Genomic DNA, 27,183 nt, shown 5'->3' on the forward strand with positions numbered 1-27,183 from the left:
GCTCCAAAACCACCATAAAACAGCCAGACTACAGTTTGACAGTGCACACGGGGACAAAGATCTTACTTTTTGGAGAAATGTCCTCTGATTTAATGAAACAAAAATGTAACTGTTTGGCCATAATGACCATCGTTATGTTTGGAGGAAAAAGGGTGAGGCATGCAAGCCGAATACACCATCCCAGCTGTGAAGCATGGGGGTGGCAGCATCATGTTGTGGGGGTGCTTTGCTGCAGGAGGGGCTGGTGCACTTCACAAAACAGATGGCATCATGAGGAGGGAAAATTATGTGGATATATTGAAGCAAAATCTCAAGACATCAGCCAGGAAGTTAAAGCTCAATCGTAAATGGGTCTTCAAATGGACATTGACCCCAAGTAAACCTCCAAAGTTGAGGCAAAATGGCTTAAGGACAACAAAGTCAAGGTATTGGAGTGGCCATCACAAAGCCCTGACCTCAATCCAATAGAAAATATGTGGGCAGAACTGAAAAAGCGTGTGCGAGCAAGGAGGCCTACAAACCTGGCTTAGTTACACCAGTTCTGTCTGGAAGAATGGTCCAAATTCCAGCAACTTATTGTGAGAAGCTTGTGGAAGGCTACCCAAAACGTTTGACCCAAGTTAAACAATTTAAAGGCAATGCTACCAAATACTAACAAAGTGTATGCAAACATCTGACCCACTGGGAATGTGATGAAAGAAATAAAAGCTGAAATATTAAATTCTCTCTACTATTATTCTGACATTTCACATTCACTTAAAATAACTGACCTAAGACAGGGAATGTTTTCTACAATTAAATGTCAGGGATTGTGAAAACTAAATTTAAATGTATTTGGCTGAGTTGTATGTAAACTTCTGACTTCAACTGTATCTAGACACCACATTTGGGCTGTTTTCGGCAGTGCCTCAAAACCTAATGAGCTGTCTATCTAGACAACGGTTTTGGACAACATTGGTTTTGTCTAAAAAGACTGCGTTTTGGGATATTATAGACTGTCACAACCTAGTGACCTTCATTTTTGGGCAAGTTTGGCTGTGCTCAAAATCTAGTGCTCTGACAATCTAGACAGCATGTTTGTTTGTTTGTTTGTTTTTTGGCAGTGCCTCAAAACCAAGTGAGCGGTGTACCTACACCAGTTTTGGACACTATCTGTGAGCTGCTTCACTAGACAGCATTTTTGGACATCATAGGCTGTCTCTCTTTGGGGCATCTTTGGCTATATCTCAACCTAGTGAGCTGCCTATCTAGACAACACTTTTGGGCACATGTTCAAACTGCTCATAATTAAAAACTTATTGAGGCTTGAGCTGACCATCTAGACAGCATGTTTGTTTTTTTTGGTAGTGCCTCAATACCTAGTGAACTGCCTATCTAGGCAGCATTTTCGGCATCATAGACTGTCTCTCTTTGGGGCATCATTGGCAATGTAGACAGCATTTTTGATGTCCTTCTTATTCTATCCAGTGTGCTGTCTATCTAGACAGCATGTTTTGTTTTCATTTTTGGCAGTGCCTCAAAACTTAGGAAGCGGTGTACCTGGACAGCAGTTTTGGAAATAATTAGATTTGCCCTTAAAATACATTTTTGGGCATTATTGGCTGTGACTCAAAACATAGTGAGCTCTCTACCTGGACAGCAGTCTTGGACATCATTAGCTGGTGAGCTGCCTACCTAGACAGCATTTTTGGGCATTATAGGCTTTGTCTCAATCTTGTGAGCTGCCTACTTAGACATAATTTTTTGGGGCATCATTGTACCTAGACAATATTTTTGTGCATCATAGGTTTTATCTTATTTGGGCATCTTTGACTGTACATCAAAACCTAGTGAGCTACCTATATAGACAGCATTTTGGGGATCATAGTCTGTCTAAATCTAGTGAGCTGCCTACCTAAACTGCATTTTTTGAACATTATTGGCTTTGTCTCAATTTAGTGAGCTGCCTAACTAGACTGCATTTTTGGGCATCATAGGCTTTATCTTTTTTTGGTGTCATAATTGGCTGTGTCTCAACCTTGTGCATTTCTGCAAATGAGGCAAAAAAAATGAGAAAACAGTGGCACACACTCTCTTAGGGAACCTGCTAACTACAGCAATGTTATAAAATACGGAGAAGTCATGAATATTAGTAAACATGTTACAGTAACTTCACCAGACAATGTAGGTACATCGTGGTTGGTTAACCAACGAATATTGTACAATTCATAAAATCATGATAAGCAATATAAGCTTCAACAACCTTACTAGAAAACATTACCAAGCATTATAGCAAGTAAACTAGATTGATAAAGTTTGTAGACAAACTTTAAGGTTGGCTTGAAAAAGCCTGGTCTGAAAGTTTAAGATAGATATATAGATGGACGGATGGATGGATGGATGGATGGGAACCCACTCCCATGTCTCTACAATATTCTGGTGCAGAGATTTGATTGTTATTGCATGGTTGCTAGAGTGTTCCATATGGTTTCTAGGGGGTGGCTAGGTACTTGGTGTGGTGTTATGGAAAGGCTGCCGGCCCGAGTAAATAGAACCTACTTCCACATCTCTACGACATTCTGCTACTGATATATATGTCTGTTGCTCTATGGTTGCTAGGGTGTTCCCTCTGGTTGCTAGGGCATGGCTAGGTACTTGGTAACTTGTTACAGAAAGGCTGCCATCGGAGTCAAAAGAACCCACTTTGAAGTCTCTATGGCATTCTGCTGCTTAGATATGACTGTTGCTGCATGGTTGCTAGGGTGTTCCATGTGGTTGCTAGGGCATGGCTAGGAATTTGTTAACATGTTACAGAAAGGCTGCCAGTCAGAAGTCTCTACAATGTTCTGGTGCAGAGATATGTGTTTTGCTACTCAGTTGCTAGGGTGACCCCATCTGGTTGCTAGGCAATTGCCAGGGTGATAATAACAAGGCTCCTTGCTAGCCTGAGTCAAATGAGCCAACCTGGAAGTCTCTATGATGTTCTGGTGCAGAGATATGTGTTTTGCTACTTGGTTGCTAGGGTGACTCCATCTGGTTGCTAGGTATTTGCCAGGGTGATATAACAAGGTTCCTTGCTAGCCTGAGTCAAATGAGCCAACCCGGAAGTCTCTACGATGTTCTGGTGCAGAGATATGTGTTTTGCTGCTCAGTTGCTAGGGTGACCCCATCTGGTTGCTAGGCAATTGCCAGGGTGATAATAACAAGGCTCCTTGCTAGCCTGAGTCAAATGAGCCAACCTGGAAGTCTCTATGATGTTCTGGTGCAGAGATATGTGTTTTGCTACTTGGTTGCTAGGGTGACTCCATCTGGTTGCTAGGTATTTGCCAGGGTGATATAACAAGGCTCCTTGCTAGCCTGAGTCGAATGAGCCAACCCAGAAGTCTCTATGATGTTCTGGTGCAAAGCATTGGCGGCCTTAACTATGTTTCAACCATTTCAATTGAAATGGGCCCTGCACTCCAAAGGGCCCCCAACTGACATGCCAGAATTGAATAATTCACCCACTTAAAAACATTATATATTGTATATATATATATATATATATATATATATATATATATATATATAGCTATACTGTGGCTGTGGCAGCTGACTGGTGAGCTGTGATTACTTCATTCAAAGATGACACACTGTCCACAGCTTCAACCACTAGCAGGTGCTCGACTGACATCTGAGCAATCACTGAACTTGACCTGGCTGTCCAATACAGCAGCTAGCAAGGACCTTACTTGTGAAAGGAAAATGAAACGCACCTATCCTAGTGGTGCCGAAAAACGTAAAATATTAGACAACAAAAGAAAACGTCTAAATAATGTCCCAAAAGTGACCTCTTTCTTTGGTCCTGCATCTGTAAAAGGCCTGCCGACGACTGCACCTGCACCACCGTCACAGGCAGCACTCAAGCATAGGAGGGTGAAGTTCTAGACAGGACTACCTCAGATTGAAACAGCGGTAAGTCTTTTAACACATTTTTAGCAGAAATAAAGTTAGTAATAAGAATAGTATTAATAAAATGAACTACTTATTTCAATCAATGTGTAATCGTAATTTCTCTCTCCTGCTTGGCTTGCTCCCCTTCTGTCTCTCCCTCTTCTTTTCGCTCTCCAGGCCTGTAGTGAGCTGTCCATGGCACTGAAAGTGCAAAGCACAATTCATTGTAAACTACCAGTAATTTCAGACACTTTTAATTCCCAAGCAAAATATGTTATTGCTGTTGTTGTTTTTAATTTAATACGAGGGAATTGTTTAAGCTGTTTTTATGTCAACTGATACATAACACATAGTGCTATTCAGTGCCAAATAGTAGTTGCCGAAGGGTGAGGCTTCTCCTTATTCCAAAGCAAAAATAATGGCATTGTTTCAGTTTTTAATTAAGGGAATTGTTTGGATTATTTCTATGCTGAGCTGTTGATGCTGAAAGTGCACATAATGCATTTAAGGTGAAGTCTGAAAATATACCATATTGATGAAAACCAACTTGAATCTTTGCTTTTTTTTTCTCTTTTATGTTTATTTTTTTATTTTTATGGGGGGTAGTGCCCCACATTAGCTCTTGAAATGGGCCCTCAGATGCTTAAAGCCACCACTGGTGCAGAGATATGTGTTTTGCTACTTGGTTGCTAGGGTGAGTTCATTTAGTTGCTAGGCAGTTACCAGGGTGATACTCAAAAGGATCCTTGAGAGCCTCAGTCAAACAAGCCAACCCAGAAGTCTCTACAATGTTTTGGTGCAAAGATATGTGTTTTGCTCCGCGGTTGCTAGGGTAACCAGGGTGATACTTAAAGGCTCCTGGCTAGACTGAGTCAAACGAGCCAATCCGGAAGTCTTTACGATGTTCTGGTGCAGAGATATGTTTTTTGCTACTTGGTTGCTAGGGTGAGCTCATTTGGTTGTTAGGCAGTTGCCAGGGTTATACTAACAAGGCTGCTTGCTATCCTGAATCAAAAAAGCCAACACTGAAGTCTGTATGACATTCTGATCCAAAGATATCGCTCTGAGCCATTCTGAATGGAAATGAATTGGGTTTGGTTGCTAGGGTGCTCTAAATGGTTGCTAGGGCATGGCTATATCATTTCCTAGGTGATACTTAAAGACTGATTGGTAACCCGAGTGAAACGAGCCTGCCCCCATGTCTGTATGACATTCTGATTGGGAGATATGATCCCACAAAATTCAGTGTCTTGTCATAGTAGGAAAACATTTTTTTTTTTCATGGGCGAGACCCATGCCATAGTAAGCCTATGGGGCATATTTGGGCTAGTTTTACCCCCCAGGGATACATCTTACCCCCAATCTCATGTAATGGTCAAAACCTGCTTGCTTAGCTGAATGAAATGAGTCCACCCATATGTCTCTACGAAAATATTATCCAGAGATATGATCCGACACAGTTCAGTGCAATGCAAAGTCAGTGGGATTTTTCGGGATGTTTTTTGCCCTCCAGGGGTGCACCGTACCCCCCACACCTTAGACAAGTCATAGCACAGGTGTACTCAATAGGCCGTTCAATTTGGCACCTCGTTTGTGGGTCTACGACAAATGGTGCGGGACAAGTTAGGTGCCGAAGTTTTGTATGGAAGAAGAATAATAAGTATGTGAGATTATAATAGTGATGCTTTGCTTCGCAAGCACCACTAATAATACGTTTAAACAGTTAACAGATCCAGTGAACATCCATCCAGACTGCAGTGATATAAAATATGTGGAGTACTCCTATTTTAATCACTTTTTACTGGCATGTAAACGCTTTAAGAATGAAGAAGAGAAAATAGCTTTTAATTTGGACAGTGCTTCAGCAGGACCTTCTAAAGCAAGGTATCATTAATCTTAAAGTATCAAACCAGCGAAGCTGTAGCTTGGGTGAAGGACTTCAAAATGTATGTATCATTTGGACATAGTCCTAAACTGAAAATACTCAGTTTAAAGTAAAATTTAGCCAAAGAAAATGATTTATTTTAAAGTTATTTATTTTTCCTTCAAATCAGCATCCATTTGTAATATAGTCACACTTCTGGTTTATGTTGCATCCGCCAGACCTAAGCAGCAGTTACAATTTGGTCAGATTGTAATGTCCAGATTCCAAGCTTTTAAACGACACCTGTTGTTTCAAGTGAGTAGTTTTTAATTAATTTGCTGGCAGCTCCCATTTAAAGGGTTAAAATGCAAAAAGTACGTTTATAAGTATCAGCCACAATGAGCTTTGAATTATCGGTATCGACCCAGAAATTACATATTACATAGTCAGTTGTTTAACATATTTTTAACTCCTTCAGCCAAGCTATACCTTCCAGGTATATTTTAGGTTCAGATGTGTGATAACATCTTTGTGTTTTACTCTCATAGCACTTCTCTGGGTCCTAGTGCATTTAGACTTGCAGCCTCGGCCAAAAGGAAAGACGAGAAGAAGAAATCTGCCCTTGATGAGATAATAGAGGCTTGCTTTATTTTTTACCCCCACATCACTCTGAAAGGCCAAGGAGAATTAGAATCCTTACATAACTCTATTGCACAGATCAAACAACTTTTACAGTCCAAAGAAATGAAGAATTAAATTCTCCCGAGGTCAGACCTTTGGTTCTCTTTCTGTTACATGTCTGTTTATTAGCATTGGCTTAAACAGTCCTCCCTGTTCAATGCTGAACTTTCCCCATGTGTGACTTCCAGATGGAGGTGCAAAAGAAGCAATCCATGACGTCAGATCACTGGCTTCAACCAAACATTGTGGTTAAAGTGATCACAAAGAAACTGGGAGAGAAGTATTACAAGAAGAAAGCAGTCATTCGGGTAAATGAAATGCTGTGATTATTGGAATATTGGTTGTCTGTGTGAGTTCACCCAGTGTAGTATGTGTGTGGGTTTTACAGGAGGTGCAGGGAAAATACACAGCTTTGGTGAGGATGATCAACTCTGGAGACAAACTCAAATTAGACCAAATTCACTTGGAGACAGTCATTCCAGCTCCTGGTAATGCATTACCATTATTAACCACATCACTTTTTTATCAGTCTCTGCATTTATTAATTGGAGCTACCATCTCTTTGTCTCAGGTAAACAAGTTTTGATCATAAATGGGCAATATAAAGACACTGAGGCCATCCTGGAAGGCATAAATTAGCACAAATTCTCCACCACGCTCATATTAGACTCGGTAAGTTCACTCAGAATGTTACCACATGCACTGTAGTAGAGCAATAAAACCTACTGTTTCAAAACCAGAAACCTTTCTCTTAACCAGTCAGTAGTGGAATCGAACCCCAAACACTGTTAGAACTGCTGCCTGTAATTGAGTGCAAGCTTTAAACAATACTCTCATTATTGGCTTTGTATATATTTTGCTTACTGCTGAAATCATATTGTCTTGAAATACTTGACACATTTTATTGTAGCACACTTTTCTGTGCCTTCAAAATCACCATAAATTTATGTTTTGGTAGATCAGCTTTAACTCGTCCGACTTAGAAAGACTACATAAAACAGCAGCACATTTATCTTATGTAATTTGACATATTTTTCCTGAGTGAAACAGAATATTTAGCTGGAAATAGTGTGGGGTGGGACTTGAATTTAACCATTGGTATTGTTTGGTTTGGGAAAAGTGGGCTAAGATATTATTAGTTAATATCATTTCCCCTGCCTACACAGCCTTGGTTACATCAGCAGGGAAAAAAATAATCTGAATTTAACTAGAAAGGTAAAGTTTGTCAAGACAAACTTTGACATTGGTTTGACAATACTTTTGTGATAATAGATAGATGGATGGATGGATGGATTGTAATATCTGTGGGTGTATGCACGCAAACTGTGGGTGTATTGTATGTAAATGAAGTGGGACAAAGCACAATTTGTTATTTTCCTGAGAAATAGTTCATTGCGCCAAGACATTTTAGAAGCAGGCCTGTTTTCAGCGCAATGTCTAAACTCAGTTCCTACATTTGCAATTTGGAGATTCCACCGGCAGGTGGTAATAAAGTTCATGTCCAAACTCTGAAAATAGAGTGGAACATCAAATTATGTCTCTTGCAATCACAGTTTTATGAAACAAAAATGTATGAGATTTGTGTTGAACTATCTATAAGTAATGGTTTAATATTTAAGAAGTTGTTGTTATGCTGTTTATATTTACAATTGTATTTATGATATAATTTGTATTGGGATTTTCCCACCTATTGTCATAGAGTGATTTTTAAGTCACTGCAAAAGGGGCCAGTGGAAGAAGATGGAGAGGGTAAAATGTTTGGATTCTGTTTGATTTTGTTTTACAACTTCGTTATTTTGATTATATTTTCGTTTAGTTTGAAGTGTAATTTGAATTTAGAAATATTTTTGGTTTCATTTTTTCTTGTTTCAATAAATGAATGACAGTTTTCAAAATCAGAATCAAACAGAAGAAGTGAAGTGCGTGCCGATACAATCACTGTTAACACTAGCCACAATTTGTGTCAGTAGGTGAAAATGATTAATAATGCTTACATTCTCTATAATGTAATGGAACCTACATCCAAATCCTGATGAGAATCACATTTTCTATGCTTATAAAAGGAGTGTGTCACTGTCATAGAAATATTTTTATTCTTCTAATTTATTGCATACAGTCCATTTACACAACCAGCTTCTTATGATTGTGCTGTCTGTGTTTATATCGCTGATGTTTGATGGGGAATTAACTAAATAATAGGTCACAGACGAAGCAATAACCGGAGAAGAATCTCAGAATTCATTTGCACTTGACACAGCTCAATTTTGGCAAACCCACTTGCGCCTAGACTTAGCGCATACTTGCGCTAAAATACCAAAACTTCATGGCCATGCCCATTGACTGTGCTTATGACTTTAAAGCATAGTGCTGCACTTAGTGCTAACACTCTTAAAATAGAGCCCTTGACCTTTTTGAATGTTGGAGTTTGAATTAACGAGCATTCCGTTGGCCTGTTTGAACATTCTGTCAATGTAGGTCTATGGCATATTTGATGGTCTACTGTACGAAAACTGTTATACCGATCAGATATAGCAAGATATAGAAAGATATAGCAATGTGAGTAAGAACAGTCTGAAGGTCTGTGCCAAGTTTGGAGGATGTAGTTTGAAAACTGTAGGAGTTACAGTTGATAATTTTGGTCTTGGTTTAGGGATTTTGGGAAAAACCCCTTAAAGTCTGTAGACTCGTCAGATCATTGGCTTTGTCAAGCCAACATAATAATCGGAAATATTATTCATTTTATTCTGTAGAATAACATACACTGATGAAATGTGCACAATAAGACCAGGGACAAGAAAGTATATAATGTACATTTTTGATGTTTTGTTGTCTTTAAAGCATGATCTTTGCTCTGTTTCAGGGTTGGATGAAAGGAAAAACAGTAGAAGGAATTCCGTACGAGGAATTCTCCAAACTGGCTTGATGTTCATCCTCACTCCAGAGCGACTCTACTGTGTCAGAGCGCAATTTAGATTATTTACACCACACATGTACATAATAAAGACTCTTACACAATCACCTAATTTACATAATGGATCAAATTGATCTTGTTTTTATTTATTTTTTTGTCAATTATCTTTAGATGCCAATGAAAATGGTTGCATGTAAAAGAAAATACAGTATTCATAGATTCAAACTGTTAAGTGATCTGCATCCCCATGTTTTTTATATATTTCTTGTAGTATTAAAAAAAGAGCCTTTTTTAAATGGCCATGTGGCGAGTTTAATAAAATGGTTTGTTATATTTGTTCTTATTTCTCATATAAAATAACAGTTTTCTACCAATCAGCTTCTTTCTCTCTTAGCAACGAATTGAACATACAGACAATCAGAGAGAGTGGAGGAAGCTGTCCAGCTGGGGGAGGATATAGCTGGAGTAACTGCCATCAATGAAGCCTTTCCCACTGTTATGAACAAACCAGCAGTAGACATCTGATCCTCGTTTCTTGTCACGTCTGTAGTCCTTCTGCCAACCCCTTATCAACACACACCAGCCACAAGATGTTAATATATGAAGGATAAATAATGCACACACACACACACACACTAAATAAAAAAATAAAAAATTAAAATTAAAACGTAAATATTCTACGTTAACATGATTTAAGTTTGATAAAATTGCTTGCTAATCTTATCAGTGAAAAGTTATATCTAAAACCGTGATTACAGGGTTTTGTTGTCATGACAACGAAGGTGTTTTTTTGGATATAACTTTACACAGTTAAAGGGATAGTTCACTCAAAAATTAAAATGCTCTCATCATTTACTCCTCCTTATGCCATCCCAGATGTGTGTATGACTTACTTTCATCTGCAGAACACAGATGGAGATTTTTAGAAGGATTTCTCAGCTCTTCTGGTCCATATAATGTAAGTGAATGGGTGCCAAAATTTTGACACTCCAAAAATCACATAAAGGCATCATAAAACTAATCCATATGACTCCATAATTTGTAATCCATATTAAGTGATATGATAGGTAATAGCTGTTTCTCACCCACAACTATCCTATCGCTTCTGAAGATTGTGGGTGCGTCTCAGTCAGCTTCCTAGTTCAGTAGTCAGGGCACTGATCAGGGAGTCAGCCATTTATAGGGCTGCCTCATTTGCAAAATCCTTCCAGTGCACTGAAACGTTCTCTCCCTAAAAAATCCCACAATGCAACATAAAAACCAGGGAGCACAGTTGCTTACTACATTCCTTTACCAGAAACGTCATCATGTCTTCTGAAGTATCTCAAGTCGAAAGATGACGAGCACAAGTACAAAAATATGTAGTCAAAAAGCCTTATTTTCTCTTTAAAAGAGATGTTGTTTGTAATGTCTTTCATTCATAATTGCCATGACAGTGAAACAATCTTTTAAATATTTAAGTTGTTAAAATAAGGTTTAAAATACACTCCTATATATTTGTATTTATTTATTTATGCCATTTATTTGTTATAATAAAACTGTACATTTGAATATCTTCAACAAAAATGAACGATAGTGCCATTTATACAGCAATGGTGCTGATTTATAACAGCTGCGCTGAATTCGTTATCATGTTGCAGGTGATTGAGTCATAAGTGTCCCAATGTTCAGTGGATGAACACCCTTGCCAGTGCCCGGATTCAGTTCACGATATACTGATTCACGACATGGGGGGAGCTGATTGAGACGCAGGGATTGATTTAACCACTGGAGTCTCATGGATTACTTTTATGCTAACTTATGGGATTTTTGGAGCTTCAAAAGTTTGCCACTCATTCACTTGCATTGTATGGACCAAAAGAGCAGAACAATACTTCTAAAAATCTTCATTTGTGTTCTGCAGAAGAAAGAAAGTCATACACAAGTGGGATGCATAAGGGGGAGTAAATGATGAGAGAATTTTCATTTTTGGGTGAACTATCCCTTTAAGGTTAGTATGCATGTTAATGCATAATGTTTATGACTTTTGACTACTTTTGAAACAATGTGTATTTTAGCATTTATGGACTGGCCCCATTGAGTTTATCTTGTATTGAACCCAGAACAGTCCTTTAAGCACATTTTCTCAACAATTCCCATTACAGTAATATGAAATAAAAGATATATTGTTTAAAATGTAAAGCATTTATTTGTTGTACTGCCTTTAATGTATGCTCCTTAAAAACAATTCTGTCCAGAGAGGATGATTCTTTTTTACTGTATTGCAGTAATGAGAATTACAAACTTAAAGGAAAAAATTCGGATGCATGACAGTAATGAGAATTGGGTTCCTAATATACTGGTCCTAAAAATAGGCTTCATAATCCATGCAAAATATAATTTCTTAGTTCTTTTCTTTTTGATATTGATATATAGCGTGATTTTTAAAAGTCAGAATTACAGTATATTTGTATTTGATGAGGATGTACCTGGTGACAGCTATTTTGTTGCCTTTCACCTCCATTATGGCTTCTTTCTTCTTTGGGTCTTTACCTTTGTGCATGGCAAACACCTTCACCTCTGGCTCCTGTGCAAACTGACCTGTTAGGAAAAAAAACAAAAACATTTCCTTCGTCAACATTGTCCAGTTGCACACAAGTCATGGACCCAAACTCAGAAAAAAACAAATGTCATGCATAATTAAATACTACCGGTAACACATCTGTAGTCTGTCGAACCATCGGCAAGTTTTTGATCATTTTAATAATTGTAATGTTAAGAGCATAATTCTATTGCTCCATGTAGTCCCTTAAGTAAATGATGACAAAATGGTAACCCTGAAGGGCCGTTCACTTGTGCGTTTTTGTAGTTGTAAATGTTTGAGTGTTGACCAACGCACCGATGAGACCATGAACCTGTGGGGAGAATTTGTTGTCATTTGGCATGTAAATGCCCAGGAAGTCCACTTGCACAGGATGCTTCTTCCACACCCGATGCAACAGCACCATCACTGAAATACCCCCATCGATCGTCACGGAAACCTGTTGCTCCTTCACTATGACAACCTTCATCCTGACAAACAAGGGTTATAATAAATACATGAGCATATATTTCCATAGTGCTCAAAAGAACTGCTATTTGTTAGATAAAATCAAATGTTAAGACACTGGGCTGTCACAATGAAAACTTCTGAGGAAGAACTAATCACTGGACTTGCCAAATTTTCAGGGTTTGTTAAATCAGGTCTCTTAAAGATATTCAGAGTTTTATTTGCTACACCTAGAAGCTAGTAAACTAGGTAACATCATCAATTTTTCTTTGTTTTCTGTATGTGAAATAATCAGTACTTATTACTGTTGAACAGAACTTTTGATCACAAAGTCTACATACATTTTCCACCATTTCTTTGTTTTTATTTTTATTTATTTATTTTGTGTGTAATAATTTGCAAAGACTGCTTTTTAAAGAGGTCTGTTATTGTGGGATCAACTATTTCAGATATGCCCGCCCCTAAAAAACTGTGGTTGGTTCCTTAATGCCCTAGTATACTTCATATGAAGTCAAAGAACGAATGGGTGTGACATGAGTGATGTTTTTGAGTTCGTTTTGGTGGTTTATAATAGCTCACCAGTGCAAACATTAAGGAAAACTTTGTACTGGCTGCTAAACACCTTACTGCCATTGGTCCACGTCATCGGTATGTGTGACCTGGAGCTGACAGATTTTTCCAGTTATGTTGTTCAGTCAGTTAAGATCAGTCAACATGAACATACAGGTGAGCAGAGTTATTATTAGCGAGCAGGTGCAAACTTACTTAAATCTGTAGGATCGTTTGCGTAGAGATATTTTTCAAGAACAATTCATGTGAATTTTTTGTTAAATAAGTCTACAAAAGAAATCAAATCTATTCAGATATACAGTATAGTGCTTATTTTGTTGTTTGACATGCTGCTTCACTCATGTGCCGTCTGCAACCATTCACACATTCATATTTTATATACATATATATACTGTATATATATATATATATATATATATATATATATATTCAGTAGTATCAGTTTCATCATAAATTACAATAACAGTGAAATCAGTACATACAGTCTAATGGCCAAATAAAGGTGCCATGTATGCAAAGTGTAAATATTACAAATTACACATTAATCTACTGCACACATATTACTTCAAATCATAATCGAGTGGTTAAAACAGCATCTTTTACTGATCTCATTCTATGAGTAGAACTAAAATGAGGTATGAAGTCACATTAGTTAAGGTTTTACATGTAGTCTTGTGTGTCCACAATTTTAAAAGCTCCTCTAAACGCCTCTCCTTGTGCTGCGACCTGTGTCTGAATGTTTGCAAACAGTATACCGTTGCTCAGCTGTTTCAAACTGTTTTTTTGGCTCTGAGTGAAGAACAAAGGAGAACTACGCTGAATATACCAGGACCTTTACATGTCAGTCAGACAGTCTCTTCTGGTCTAAGTGGGTTTTTCTTGGCTAGAATAAGTTGCAAAAGTGACCAGATTTTGTGCCAATAGTCAAAAGTCTGGCTCTGATACCTGTTGAGCAACAGTTCAGCTGTTTCTCCCCAAGAGAACGAGTGATTGTTCTTGCCCTCCATCAGGTTGATTCTTTGGGTTCCTACTATGACCTGCACACCATCTGTTTTGGAGTATATGGATATGGTGCCAAAATATGTGTTTATTTTGTTGTTTTTCATCTTCTTAGACCCCACCAACTTGCCATTGATTGTGACTTCTGTGAGTATGAAGAAGGACAAAAAAACATATGTGATGTATGAATTAAATAAGGACCAGGACCAGTGTTTTATAGCTATAAAGTAAAAAAAATTTTTTTTTTCAAATGTCCAGAGACATGTGGAGAAGTTACCAGTTCCAGGGTCAGAAATCAGGTTGAGGATGTGTCCAGGCTTGGAATCAATATTAAAGCAGACATCCATGTTAGTTTTAGGCAGGTGAATGATGAAGTGAGGGTCATTGTCAACTGCATTAAAAAACAAAAGAATATTTCAGTATACATTTTGTTAATGCAACAATGGAGCACGCATTTCTTTAAAGTGAGGAAGAAACGGCATTCACAGCCCGTTTTACAAATGGATCATGAAAAGTGGGTGTTCTATACCTAAATGGAGTCAAACCTAAATGTGAGTTTGCAGTGGATTGTGGAGGACATCTCCCCACCTGAAAAACTACCAGCATCCACTTTTAAGAAGGCTTTTTGTTGGGAACATGGGACTTTACCCTCGAGAGCATCTCACATATCCCAATTGGAATGCTTCTTTTTTTCAAATCTATCGTTAATTGCTATAATAGACGTAACCTTTATGACATTAAATTACTACATTAAATATTGGCAGGATTATAGAAAGGCTGCATTACATACTACAGTAGTGTAAAACAATGCCTAAATACCTAATTGGCTATTAGAAATCATTAACCAATACCCAGCATTGCCTATTCCAGTTGATATCAGCCAAAAAACAAGTCTTTTCAGAGGCAGAGTAATTTAAAATGGTGCACAACAAGACAAGGAATGTATCTTGAGACAGTAAGTAGGGTTAGTATTGAGCCATATTCCTATAAGGGAGATCTCAGTATTACCAGGAATATTGATCAGTGAGAAAGAAGTATTCTTATAATTAATTATAGTTTGACTGAGCTGCATTACCAAGGTTGATGCGTCCAGGAATAATACTTTGATGTGTTCCGGTCGCTTCTCCAAGTGTTGGAGCAGGTGTAGGCTGAACCCATGGAGGATTTTGGAAGACTACTTGCTGCACTGACATTGATCCAGATGATGGCATGGTGGCTTAAAGAGAAAAGGTAAAGGGTGTGAGAGATAGTTTAAGAGGTATCACACTGATCATACACAGATCTATTGAACAGTATAGGAGAGCACACTATATCATGTTTTACCTAGTGTGAACAGAGTTTTCTGATTAATAACAGGAAAAAATAGTATACAGCAGATTTATATTATTGCCAATTAAAATGGAGTTCTTTAACGAAAGTTCGGGAGGAGCTTGCTCATCTAATCTGCCAATCAACCAGCTGGCTGCAAAGTATATAAACCGCCACTTACCTCGCTCTAGCGACAGTCTTTCAGGCATCCCTCCACCTCCCCATCTCCTTCCTCAATCTTAGAAGAGTTCCTGCCCATAGCTTCCTCCATATATAAAGTAGTCCCTTTGGATTGGTTACCTGAGCAGCAGCCATGTTTGGAGTCTTTGGGCGAGTCCGCGATCAGTCTCTCTGCATTCTCCTGGTCCTGACTCTCCACAAGCATGGCTGTGAGAGGGGTCACAAACTGATGTTCCACAGCCAGAGCTACGATTCGCTGGGTGATCTTACGCTTTTTATTTGCAGTAGGAGCAAGAGAGCTACACCAGAGGAATTCCACATAGTTCTCAAGTCAGTGTTAGAGGGAATCATTCATGAATTATAACAGATTATATACAGATGCAGTCCATGTGAACTAAACAAAATTGGGGTCTCTCTCACCGTTCAGCTAGTAGTTGATTGACAGTGATGTAGGCCCACATCTGCCGGGCAAAGCCGGGGAAAGAATGTTGCTGTGTGTTGAGCATCGAGTCCATCTCCTGAACATCTGCCTCTGTCTGAATGTTCAGGTCCATGTTGGCCTAAAAGAGAGAAATATTTATAATCAAAGAAGGTTTGAAAACTGAATTAAGGATCTATACAGAGACATAAGTGATGTTGGGCTCACAGCAGAGGCGGTGGTGAAGCTCTGCAGTGTGGTGAGATCTGTTGGGTGGAGTTTTCCAGCAACTATCAGCTCAGAACCACTGAAGAACTTGTCAAAACGGTTCTGGGTCACGTCACTTACAGCACTCTCAGGAAAGTGGATGGTGATAGTCCTCAGGAGAGGAGAGGAGACCTGGCTGTAGAATGTCTGGGGAGAGACAAAATGAGGAAGAATTATCACATCACTAAAACAGTATTCCTGGGATAAGGATAGAGATAGAAGTAGGAAGATCCCCGAACAAAAAAAGCAACAAAAATAGACTGACAATGATAGGAGGCAGACATATGCACATGTCCCTGAGGTAGAGCCCAAGTCAGATCTGAGGCCTTTCAGGTGGGAGGTCCAAGTCATGTCTCAATTCTTTGAGGTAGAGTCCAAGTCAAGTTTCAAGTCTTTGATTTGGAGTGCATGTCGAGTCTCAGGTCTTTGAAGTAGAGTCCAAGTCAAATTTGAAGTCTTTGAGGAAGAGACCAGGCCAGGTATCAAGCCTTTGAGGTGGAATGCAAGTCGAGTTTCAAGTCTTTGATTTAGAGTCCAATTCATGTTTTAAGTCTTTGAAGATTAGTACAAATCATGTCTCAACTCTATGAGGTAGAGTCCAAGTCAAGACTTAAGTCTTTGAAAAAGAGTCCAAGTCATGTCTCCAGTTTATGAATTGGAGTCCAAATCATGTCTCAAGTCTTTGAGGTAGTGTTCAATTCATGTCTCATATCTATGAGGTGGATTCCAAGTAAAGTCTGAAGTCTTTAAAGAAGAGTCTGTGTCATATCTCAAGTCTTTGAGGTGCAGTCCAAGTCATGTCTCAAGTCTTTGAGGTGGAGTCCAAGTCAAGCATTAAGTCACTGAAAAAGACTCCAAAACAAGTCTCAATTCTTTGAAGAAGTGTCCAAGTCAGTCTTTGAAGAAGAGTCCAAGTCAGGTATCAAGCCTTTCAGGTGGAATGCAAGGCAAGTCTCAAGTTTTTGAGGTAGAGTCCAAGTCAAGTCTCAAGTTTTTGAGTTTGAGTACAGATCAGGTATCAAGCCTTTGAGGTGGACTGCAAGTATCAAGTCTTTGGGGCAGCATCCAAGTCAAGTCTCAAGTCTTTGAAGAAGAGTCCAGGTCATGTCTCAAGTCATTGAGGTGGAGTGGAAGTCAAGACTCAAGTCTTTGAAATAGAATCCAATTCAAGTCTCAAGTCTCAAGTCCACTGAAGAATCAGACTGATCCAGGCTTGTGTCATGGTTGGTGGAAGCTTTCCATTCTTTAATGATTCTGTATAAACTTCTAACAAAAGTGGAGCCAGTTCTGTAGCATAAGATCTAAAAAATTCAGCGGCAAAGCCATCTGGCCCCGGAACCTTGCCTGTAGTCAAGGCCTTAATTAATCGTCAGTTTAGGGAGTTCTAATGGTTCCAAAGTTTCTAATATCTTCATTAGTAGACAGAGATGTGGAACTATAAAGATCAAGACAGAATTCTTTAAAAGCATGATTAATATCAATGGCTGAGGTAAAAATGTCACCACCAGCAGATTTCACTGAGGGAATGGTAGAAAAAGTCTCTCTCTGCTTTATATATCTAGCCAAAAGCTTCCCTGCTTTGTCCCCCAACTCAAAATATCACTGTCTTGCCCTGAATAGCCAAAACTCCACCTTCCGTGACAAAATGTCTGTATTTCAATCGGGTCAATTCTCTGAGGCCATCAGACGACATTTGGCAGTTCAGCTCTGCCTCGGCACTTTTAATATTCCCTTCCAACTCCACGAGTTCTCGTGCTATGAATTTTTTGATGAATGAGGCATACTGTATGATCCGACCCCTAAGAACCGCCTTAAGTGCCTCCCATGCCACGCCCACAGAGGATACTGAGGACCAGTTGGTCTCCATATAAACATTGATTTCAGCCTTTAACATTTGTTGGAATTCAGGATTTTGCAAAAGGGATACATTAAAGCACCAACTATATGATTTCTTTTTCTCTGTATATGGCAACACCTCTAAACTCACCAGGGCATGATCTGAGACTAAGATGTTTCCAACTGAGCAATCAACAAACAATAAAATGAGGGACTTAGATATAAAAAAAAATCTATTCTAAAGAAAATCTTATGGACTGATGAAAAGAATGCATAGTCCCTACCAGATGGGCTCAAAAGTCTCCAAATATCTGTAAGACCAAGATTTTTACAAATCCTGTGAAGCATCAATATTGATCTAGGGGGCTTTTGCTTCACTATGATCAAGGATTGATTCCATCAAAATATTAAAGTCTCCTCCCAATATTATATCATGAGGGGTGCCAGCAGCTTGCAACATCCCTTCAAGATCTATAAAAAAGCCCTTATCATCAGCGTTAGGTGTGTAAAAATTAGCCAAAATCAACCTTTGCCCCTGAATTTCTTCTAAAACAATAATTACTCTGTTTGAGACATTTGAATTGTAGATGTTTACTTATCAATGTAATGACTCCCCTGCTCTTAGCCAGCACTAAAGAAAACATGCCCACCCCATATCTTCCAAAAATGTTCAGCTTCCTGCGGGGAAAGACGCGTTTCTTGAAGAAACACTATATCATATTTCTTACGTTTAAGAAAATAAATAACTTTCCTTCTTTTTATGGGGGGCCCTAACCCATTCAGATTCCACATGGAGAGAGACAATCCACTCATATTAACATTTGACATTTTGACATATTAGAAAAAATAGATTGTGTGTCAAAAATAAAATTATAAAGACCACATTCCAACATTAGTGCAACAATCAAACCTCAAACTTCCCTCTGAACCAAATAAACAGAAAAAAGAAAAATGTGCGCATTAACCCCGCTCACGACAGCGCCAAACGACATCCCTCTAAACTCAAACAGTCCATGTACGCCTACAAGAGCCGCCGCGACAACTTTTCCGTTGGATTGCTCAAGTCCTATGTTTCTATACAAATTTTGTGAGTCAGAATTACATAACAGAAGAAAATCTATAAAACAAACTCCCGCCAATAGGAGTTAAACACAAAGAATTTGTAGATTCATCCACATAACTGTCCAAAAGGTGTGTTCCTCCACAAAACAAGCTTCAGCTGCTAGCGGAACCAGCAAAAAAAAAAAAAAGGCAGTTCAGTTTCCTTAAACAGTCATTCAACTGCTACGTGAGTGTAACAAATGGCTTAATCACTCCAATGTCCTGCAAGAAATACTCCACAAAACAAACTCCAACCAATAGGAGGCATAAGCACAAAGAACGTGCAGATTCATCCACAACACTGTCCCGAAGGAGTGTTACTACACAAAACAAACAAACTCTAGCCGCTAAGCGGAACCAGCACAACAAGAAACAAAAAAGGTGCCCAGTTTCCTCGGATGGTCAAGTGAATGTACAGTGAGTCAGGCCCACTTGGCTGCTGAGCCAGAACTCTATGAGCTTGCTCGATTTCCAGCTTATGGCCTGTTATGTCGAGCAAACTCGGAAAGAGCCCGTCCAGAAATTTCACCATATTCTGACCCTCTGCTTGCTCAGGAATTCCAACAGTTCGGACATTATTCCGCCGATTATGATTCTCCATATCTTCCAACTTCTCCCAAACGTGCTCCAAGTCCGCCTTGGTCGCTAGCGGATTAGCAGCTAATTCCCTCTCCGTTGACTCCAGATAATCAACATCCGCCACTCTTGTAACCATCTCAGTGAATTTCATCTCCATGGCAGTGATCGATCGACATGTTACAGCAAGCTTCTCCAAGTCAGCAACACCCTTCATCAGCATTGCCGACAAGTTCATCAGTTGTTGCCAAATTTCCTTCACCTCACTACCCAAATCGACAACCGGGCTTGCGGCCTGTTGCTCGGGGGCTTCAGCTTGAGCACGTAAGTGTAAGTTTTAATGTCTCCAGAGCCCGAGGATTTCGAATTCTTTGACATATTGTCTTCCTAGAACAGTTGAGAATCAGGGTGTATCGAGTCTCACCGGTTTATGACACAAAAAGTATTAAAACTAGCAAGGTGCGCAGAGCTCACCATTCACACATCCAAACCTCACATGGCGTCACATGACCCTGACTTTTAGTGATATTTAGAGGAAATGTTCATCTTTGTAGACCTACTATTGTGCACAAGTTTCTAATTGAAAATCCAATTTAATTCTGAAGTCAAATGTCAAGTAAGTTGATATTTAGCAGGTTAAGTGCAACTGGAGTTTCAGAGTCACGTTCAAAATCTCTGTACCTTTAATTGCTCTGAGGCATCATGATTGGCATAGATCCTTTGGGCCATACCCCTGTTGTCCATGGCAATTCGCTCCAGAAAGTCGAAGTCCACGTCAAAGCCAATACCAAGAGAGAAAAGAGAAAACTCCTCCCTCATCACACGCTTCACATTCTTCTGAATAGTGCTCAACTTTATTTCTCCTGAAAAGATAGGATGAAAGAAAGCGTATCTTATGGAATCTAAAACCGGCTTTATAAAAAGCTTGAGATGACAGAAAACTTCAGGACGTAATGGTGGATATACAGTAACTGTCTGTGGTATAAGGTGAACATTAAATGCTCTAACCCACTGTTGGGTCTCCATCAGACACCAGGATGATCATAGAGACAGAGCGTGGGTCAATCACTCCATGATTGGAAGCTCTCACCAGCATTTGCACAGCTCTCAGTAAAGCCTCGTTGATGTTGGTGCCTGGGGGCAAATGTCACAGAAGTTCACTCAAAATCATGCAAGACCACTATGTAAACCATCTGTCTGTCTCTCCCCATCTGTCTCTCTCACCTCCATTGGGTTTGATGCTCTGGATGTACTTCTTGGCTTCATCCACCTGGATGGAGGAAGCTTGGACCAGATCTTCACTCCAACAGCGGACATTGTGATTGAAGTCTATGATGCTGAAGTAGTCATCCATTGATAGATCCTCCAGAATAGCCTTCATTGCCTCCACTGTCTGCAAGTGAGGAAGAGAGAGACAGAAATGAAGAGCAATCATTTTTAGATATCTTTTCGATTTTTCCAAATTTAAAGATCTTTTGAAATCAAAATTGGTGGTTTGTGGCTGTTAGTCCATGTCTGTTAGCTTAAAGATCAATTCTATGCTAGTGTACTCCTAAAAGTTGACAACATAAACTTTTGGCAGATATACAAATTTAAATTTGCAGACGATCTCTTCTGGGAAAATGGAAGATTACCGCAGCAAAACATCCTCACCTGCTTCATCTTTAGTCCCCACATACTGCCGCTCACATCAATGACAAAGACGATGTTTTTTGAGAGAGGCGATAGATTGGAAGGAGCAAAGAATTGAACAAAATGACCATCAGACACCTGAGAGATGGAGAATAGATACAGTGCATCAACAATGCTCTCTTTTACTGCGAGAGTAAGTGTGTTTACGTGCTCCAACGGGCAGGGTTGGGAGGGTTACTTTTGAAATGTATTCCACTACAGATTACAGAATACATGCTGTAAAATGTAATTTGTAACGTATTCCGTTACTCAAGGTCAGTAACGTATTCTAAATACTTTGGATTACTTCTTCAGCACTGGTAGATTTTTTTCACTTGTTTTGACTATAAAAAAAGTACAGTAAGACAAAATACACATGTTAAAAATACATTCTCTGAAAAACCTAAATATCTTATGCAGTGTTGTTTCTAAAACAATATAAATCTAACTTTTAGATATTTTTACAGGAAAACAATGCAAAAATCATTATCAAGAATAAGATTTTTGCCCTAATATCAAAGGTCTTACTAGAAAGAAAGAAATTATGATCTAACGTGAATTTTCTTGATAAATAAAAATGATCGTGTCTGGTAACGTGCATGTAAAATGGCTAGAAATAGCATTTTAGCTTAGCGTAAAGATGACAATTTCAGAAGGTTTATTTCTATTTCTTGTGCTCCAAACTTACTTCAAACTTATACTCTGTCTGCTCGTATGAATGTAACGCATCATAAGAAAATGTTTCACCGCTGTTCAAATGCACTTTGGAGCGCATCATTTATATGTATAAATGTTTTCCATCTGAAAGGACTAAATATTAAATGAAACAAATGACAATAAAATGCAAAGTAATCTCTTCAGTAATCAAAATACTTTTTGAATGTAACTGTATTCTAATTACCAATGATTACAATTGTAACTGTAGTGGAATACAGTTACTTATATTTTGTATTTTAAATATATAATCCCGTTACATGTATTCCTTTACTCCCCAATCCTGCCAATGGGATAAAATACTTTGTATTTTTGTGTGTCAATTTTCACATATAAAATGAGTGTATATGCATACCTGAAGTTCTCCAGCATTGCTTTCTCTCTCCACATCATATTTGACAGTGAAGAAGCCATCCACAGAACTTTCTGTACAGTTTGCACACTTGCGCTGCTGCTGTAGGGTTGGTTTAAACACCACATGGGCTTTGTCTTTTGTGTGTGTGACTTTGGTTAATTCTGAAAATTGCTCTCCCAGAGTGTTAGGGACCGTGACAAACTTGATGCCTTTGGGCTCAAATATATACACGTCAACCTGAGAACATACACACATCACTCCATATTAAAGGTCACATGATGCATCTACGCATGCACCTGGATGTAAGCATACACATGTGTATACGTGTGAAACTGACTTGCAACTGTGGGACCAGGCGTCCTGGTTGGATGTGTAATGTGTGCTGGTAGATGCCCAGCTTCCTCTGCAACATTTCCTGATAGTGTAGTTCAAACTCCACCTTGCTGCCTGGAGGAACATGCACCTCGGTCTTAAAGGTCTCCATTGCTTGAGAGTTAGTCCTGAGAGATAAAAAGATGTACTGTATATTATTTCTATACTGAGCATTATTGCGGGCCAAATATTTAGCTACAAATGGTTTGTAGTTGTACATTTTTTATATATTTGTTATGTAGAAAAATCAGCAGTATGATCAATGGATGGATAGACGGGTGCACGGATGGGTGGATGGATTGATTGGTGTTTAGTACCTGACAATGCCAGCAGCTTTCCCACGGGCTCTTGCTTGAGCGTAAAGGTTTCTTGCTACTGTCTTCTCCTTCACCGAACCAACGAACGTGATTCCATTTACATTCCTGAAAAGCAGCCACCTGTCATACAGGATGTCCATGTGTGTGTATGTGTTTGTGTGTGTGTGTGTTTATGCTCTCACATGGTGAAGTTGTTAATGAAGGCCTGTTTAGGGATCTGCACATTGAAGCCGATACTCTGGGCATTGGAGCCTGAGTTAACCACAGAGCTCTTGACTATGGTGTGAGCGAACCGGGATGTGATCCTGCTCTCCACCTTATAGCTCTTTACAGTGATGTCATTGCCCTGAATCGCCTACATACACAAACAGAACGCAATACACAAATCAAACCAAACTGGGCAGTTTTAGGGCATCTTTATGTTAGGGTGTTTATTTGGTTGCTATGGCGTTGCTCGTGGTTGCTAAGGTGGTTTCTTACTGACCCAAGTCAAAAGAGCCCAACCCCAATTCTCTTTTATATTTTTGTCTCTAGACATGACTTGGGTTTCTCTTTCAATGTAAATTGATTGAATTTTTGCCTGTTTTATCATCAGGAAGGCAAAGGTTGTAGGTTCGACCACTAAGAAAGTTAATAGCACACCTCTCCTCAATTAACCGCATGATTTAAGGGATCATTGATGTCCGTAGCACAAACTCTACAGGATTAGCCAAAGTTTAATTCTGAGGGTTAAGGGTTTGTTGCTTTAGCAAGCACTACTAAAAAGTAGACCACACACATATTTTGTTGCACAATCAATGTTATATTGGTTGAAATGCAGTTATATTTGTAGCATAATTTTTTAGGCTTGTAATCATTTGGGAAAAAACATGTTCTGAGACAAACAAGCACAGTAACTAATACGTATTTAAGTATTTGAGAAAATAAGCATCTCTAACAGAGACAGAACAGCAGCAGAGGGGAGTCAATAACCGTAGTGTCTTTAAACAAGCCAATCGATTGATAGATAAGATTAGAGTCGAATAACAAGAACATGATTACCTCAAAATCCTCTTCCTCCTCACTGGTCAAAATGTTCCTCTACACACAACAATAGAGAAATTATTGAATCTTGTATAAATACATCAAAATGTACAAAGTGATTTTTTTTCTGCCCACAATATTGCAAATATAAAATAATTAATAAATAAATAAAATAATTGTTTATTTTAAAATATATCACAAGACTTCATAGGCATTGGGCAATAGAATACATTTCCAATATCAAAATGTATTTTAAATATATATTTAAAATTGCTTTATTATCATTGAAGCACTGCAAAGTGCTTTGGATTAAAGTGTCTGCCAATGTAATGTGTAAATGGCAATACAACTTAGTGACAATCTAACATAGGATTGGGAAAGCAACTATTTTCTAGTCTTGCTGAAATCTATTTTGGATAATAATTCTAAATTCAAATTCTAAAATATACTAAATTGGCCAAAAAACAAAACAAAAAAAACAAAAAAACAGAATAAATGAAAAATTACAAAATATTCTAAATACATTTTTATACCACTTATAACCATTTATAAGCATCTGGAGGTTGTAAAAAATTAAAGTCTCATTAAAAGTTTATATAAAATCATTTAAATTAAGACATCGTTATAAGTAATTTGGAATAATGTTTTATTGTTATTTATTTTTAAAAAGCAGTGAAAAATGTTCTTTTAATAATAATAATAATAATAATAATAATAATAATAATATATATACTGTAAATATATATATATATATATATATATATATATATATATATATATATATATATATATATATATATATATATATATTAATTTGAACCATTTAAAATGATTAATTTCATTTTTTTTTTCACCTTAACAACATTATTTGACAATTAGCAACAAATACTGTATATTAGGGGAAAAAAATTATTGGCAACATTTTCCTGATATATTTTGGGCCATTTTTTCAAAAAAAGATGGGAAATTTTGTTAAATGATGAAGCCACTTTCAAGCGCATTCCTCACCAGATTAAAAAAAAAAACGTATTCACTGACAGACAGAAAATATTTGTTTGATAGATTTTAACATTTTACTTTAAAAACAGTTGTGTGACATCCAACACTATCTCACAGACTGGACTTACACCTGACTCTTTGATCAATGGAAATCAATAAAGGCCTCAGTGACACTATGATCACATTAAAACCTTTAAATAAAAAAAAGCAGCTGATCCTCTTGAAAACAAGTACAAAAATTATTATTATTATAAAGATATTCTGCATAATGTTGTTTTTTTTTTAGTACATTTCCATTTAACATCCTCCTTCTAACAACTTTTTAATGTCATATTGAAGTGGAAAAATATAACTTACCCTGTATCTTCCAGACTCTTTGTACTGATCCAAAGGACCTGACTAACAAAAAAAAAAAAAAAAAATCGAAATATACATTTTGATAAATAAAACCATTCAACCCTCATCAACAGCATACACACACAGAAGCACAAACACCCTGAAGTCTCTTTCCATCTTACCATTTCACTTTCCCACTCCCCATCGATGACAAACTCAAAAGCCCAGCTCTGACAGAAGAGCAGGACACAAAGAAAAAGAAATGCAGGCTTCATGGAGCCAGAAAAAAGTACTCTCAACACAAAACAAAATGGCTAGCACAATCCACACACATACACACACTGACTGACACTCAGTGATCAGCCTCTGCAGACTGTGAGAACTTTGAGCCTCGTCAATATTTGTTGTGCGACACATAACCAAAAAAGACAGTTGGGAACCTTTGAAATTTGACCAGTAGATGTTCAAACACTTTACCCAGAATGGTATGACACATATCATATGCTTTTGTTCATCTGTTGCCGAAGCAATATTGTTTTTGGAAACAATCTGCTTGAACACTAAAATACAAATGGGGTGTTTCAATATGCAATATGTCTATTTATTTGCCTCAAATCCTTCGAATCAAAACAGTAAATCTTTATATATTTCTTCTTGAATTATATGAAACAGTGACCATTAAAAGTGTTGGGGATCAAACTGTGAGTTTCAGATAAAGAAAAGTGTCAAAATTAAATCATCCTTTATTAAAATCTCATTTACTTCTCTGCTTTGACTGTGGTACTGTGGCATTGTAGTGCTTGCTGCACTCTTGGGCTCCACCCCGACAGTTCACTAGTGGGACTGATTATGGAATGAGGATCACCGAGACTCAATGTGGGTGCTTGTGAAGACTGTGTGGAAAACACTTAAAAGAAGAGTTGGGAGTAAGCATGGGAGGTCTGTTTTGAGAGCACTCGCTCGACGTATCGGCCGTTTGATGATATTGGGACTCAATTTCACCCCTCTAAAGTGACTGTGCTGCTTAGACTATTTCTACTTCCTGGAATTAAAGCACATTAAGTGCAGCTGCTCAACGTTATTCTCCGCAGGCGGGGCTCAACTCTACGCTCCAGACTGACTTAGTTGCCTCTACGAAATTGTCTTGTGCTGTGGTGACGGTGCAGCTCTTCGCATAGACTTTCCATGGGGAGGGGTCATGGACCCTTGGAAAGTTGTGTTTTAAGACTTAAATGCTCTTGTTTTTGTTTTTTCATAGGCCTATGTATTTAATAAAGTTGTAATCTTTTAAATTTAAGGGCAAACTCTATGGTGGGTTGAGTTTGAGACGTGGGTGGTATGTGAAAAGCCGCAATATTTATTTCTTGCACATTACTGTTGATTTGAGGCGTTTTAAGAGTATGACTTGTCACTGGTGTGTAGTATTTTCAACACACTCTCACGTCAAAATCGTCAGGATTCGTACGACTTTTCTAAATTTGGCTAATTCGTATGATATTGTGTGACTGCACTCGTTTGAATTCCTATGACTTTCACTACAGCCAATGACATCGCTGGACATCGTTTCCATCTAATATGCGACAGTTACTTATTAATATTACATATTAATTTTTGCATCTTATTGTGTTGGTGTGTTAACCTCCCTCGCCAGACTAAACTGGCTGAGAATTTAAGGTGGTGGCAGCAAGTAACATAAAAAGCTGAACATTACAGTATCAAAAATAAAAACAAAAAAGGACTCCTGT

General features: G+C 38.2%; 1 protein-coding gene and 1 pseudogene across 1 annotated transcript; one reads left to right on the forward strand and one right to left on the reverse strand.

The window, feature by feature from the left end:
* Positions 1 to 488: 488 nt before the first annotated feature.
* On the forward strand, positions 489 to 9,765 carry LOC127436871 (DNA/RNA-binding protein KIN17-like; annotated as a pseudogene).
* On the reverse strand, positions 9,478 to 25,807 carry LOC127436870 (inter-alpha-trypsin inhibitor heavy chain H2-like). The gene is made up of 20 exons (XM_051691336.1): positions 25,621 to 25,807; positions 25,460 to 25,501; positions 24,122 to 24,160; positions 23,263 to 23,435; positions 23,081 to 23,185; positions 22,729 to 22,891; positions 22,392 to 22,628; positions 21,305 to 21,421; positions 20,876 to 21,044; positions 20,660 to 20,785; positions 20,333 to 20,514; positions 16,100 to 16,285; positions 15,874 to 16,013; positions 15,574 to 15,752; positions 15,041 to 15,181; positions 14,243 to 14,356; positions 13,912 to 14,110; positions 12,247 to 12,419; positions 11,837 to 11,948; positions 9,478 to 9,933 (listed from the first exon to the last, which is right to left on the reverse strand). The coding sequence occupies exons 1-20, from the start codon at positions 25,711 to 25,713 to the stop codon at positions 9,786 to 9,788; spliced, it is 2,838 nt and encodes a 945-aa protein (XP_051547296.1). The 5' UTR covers positions 25,714 to 25,807; the 3' UTR covers positions 9,478 to 9,785.
* Between the last annotated feature and the right edge of the window lie 1,376 nt (positions 25,808 to 27,183).

This window comes from Myxocyprinus asiaticus, chromosome 47 (assembly GCF_019703515.2).
Source record: "Myxocyprinus asiaticus isolate MX2 ecotype Aquarium Trade chromosome 47, UBuf_Myxa_2, whole genome shotgun sequence".
In the NCBI taxonomy this organism is placed as follows: Eukaryota; Metazoa; Chordata; class Actinopteri; order Cypriniformes; family Catostomidae; genus Myxocyprinus; species Myxocyprinus asiaticus.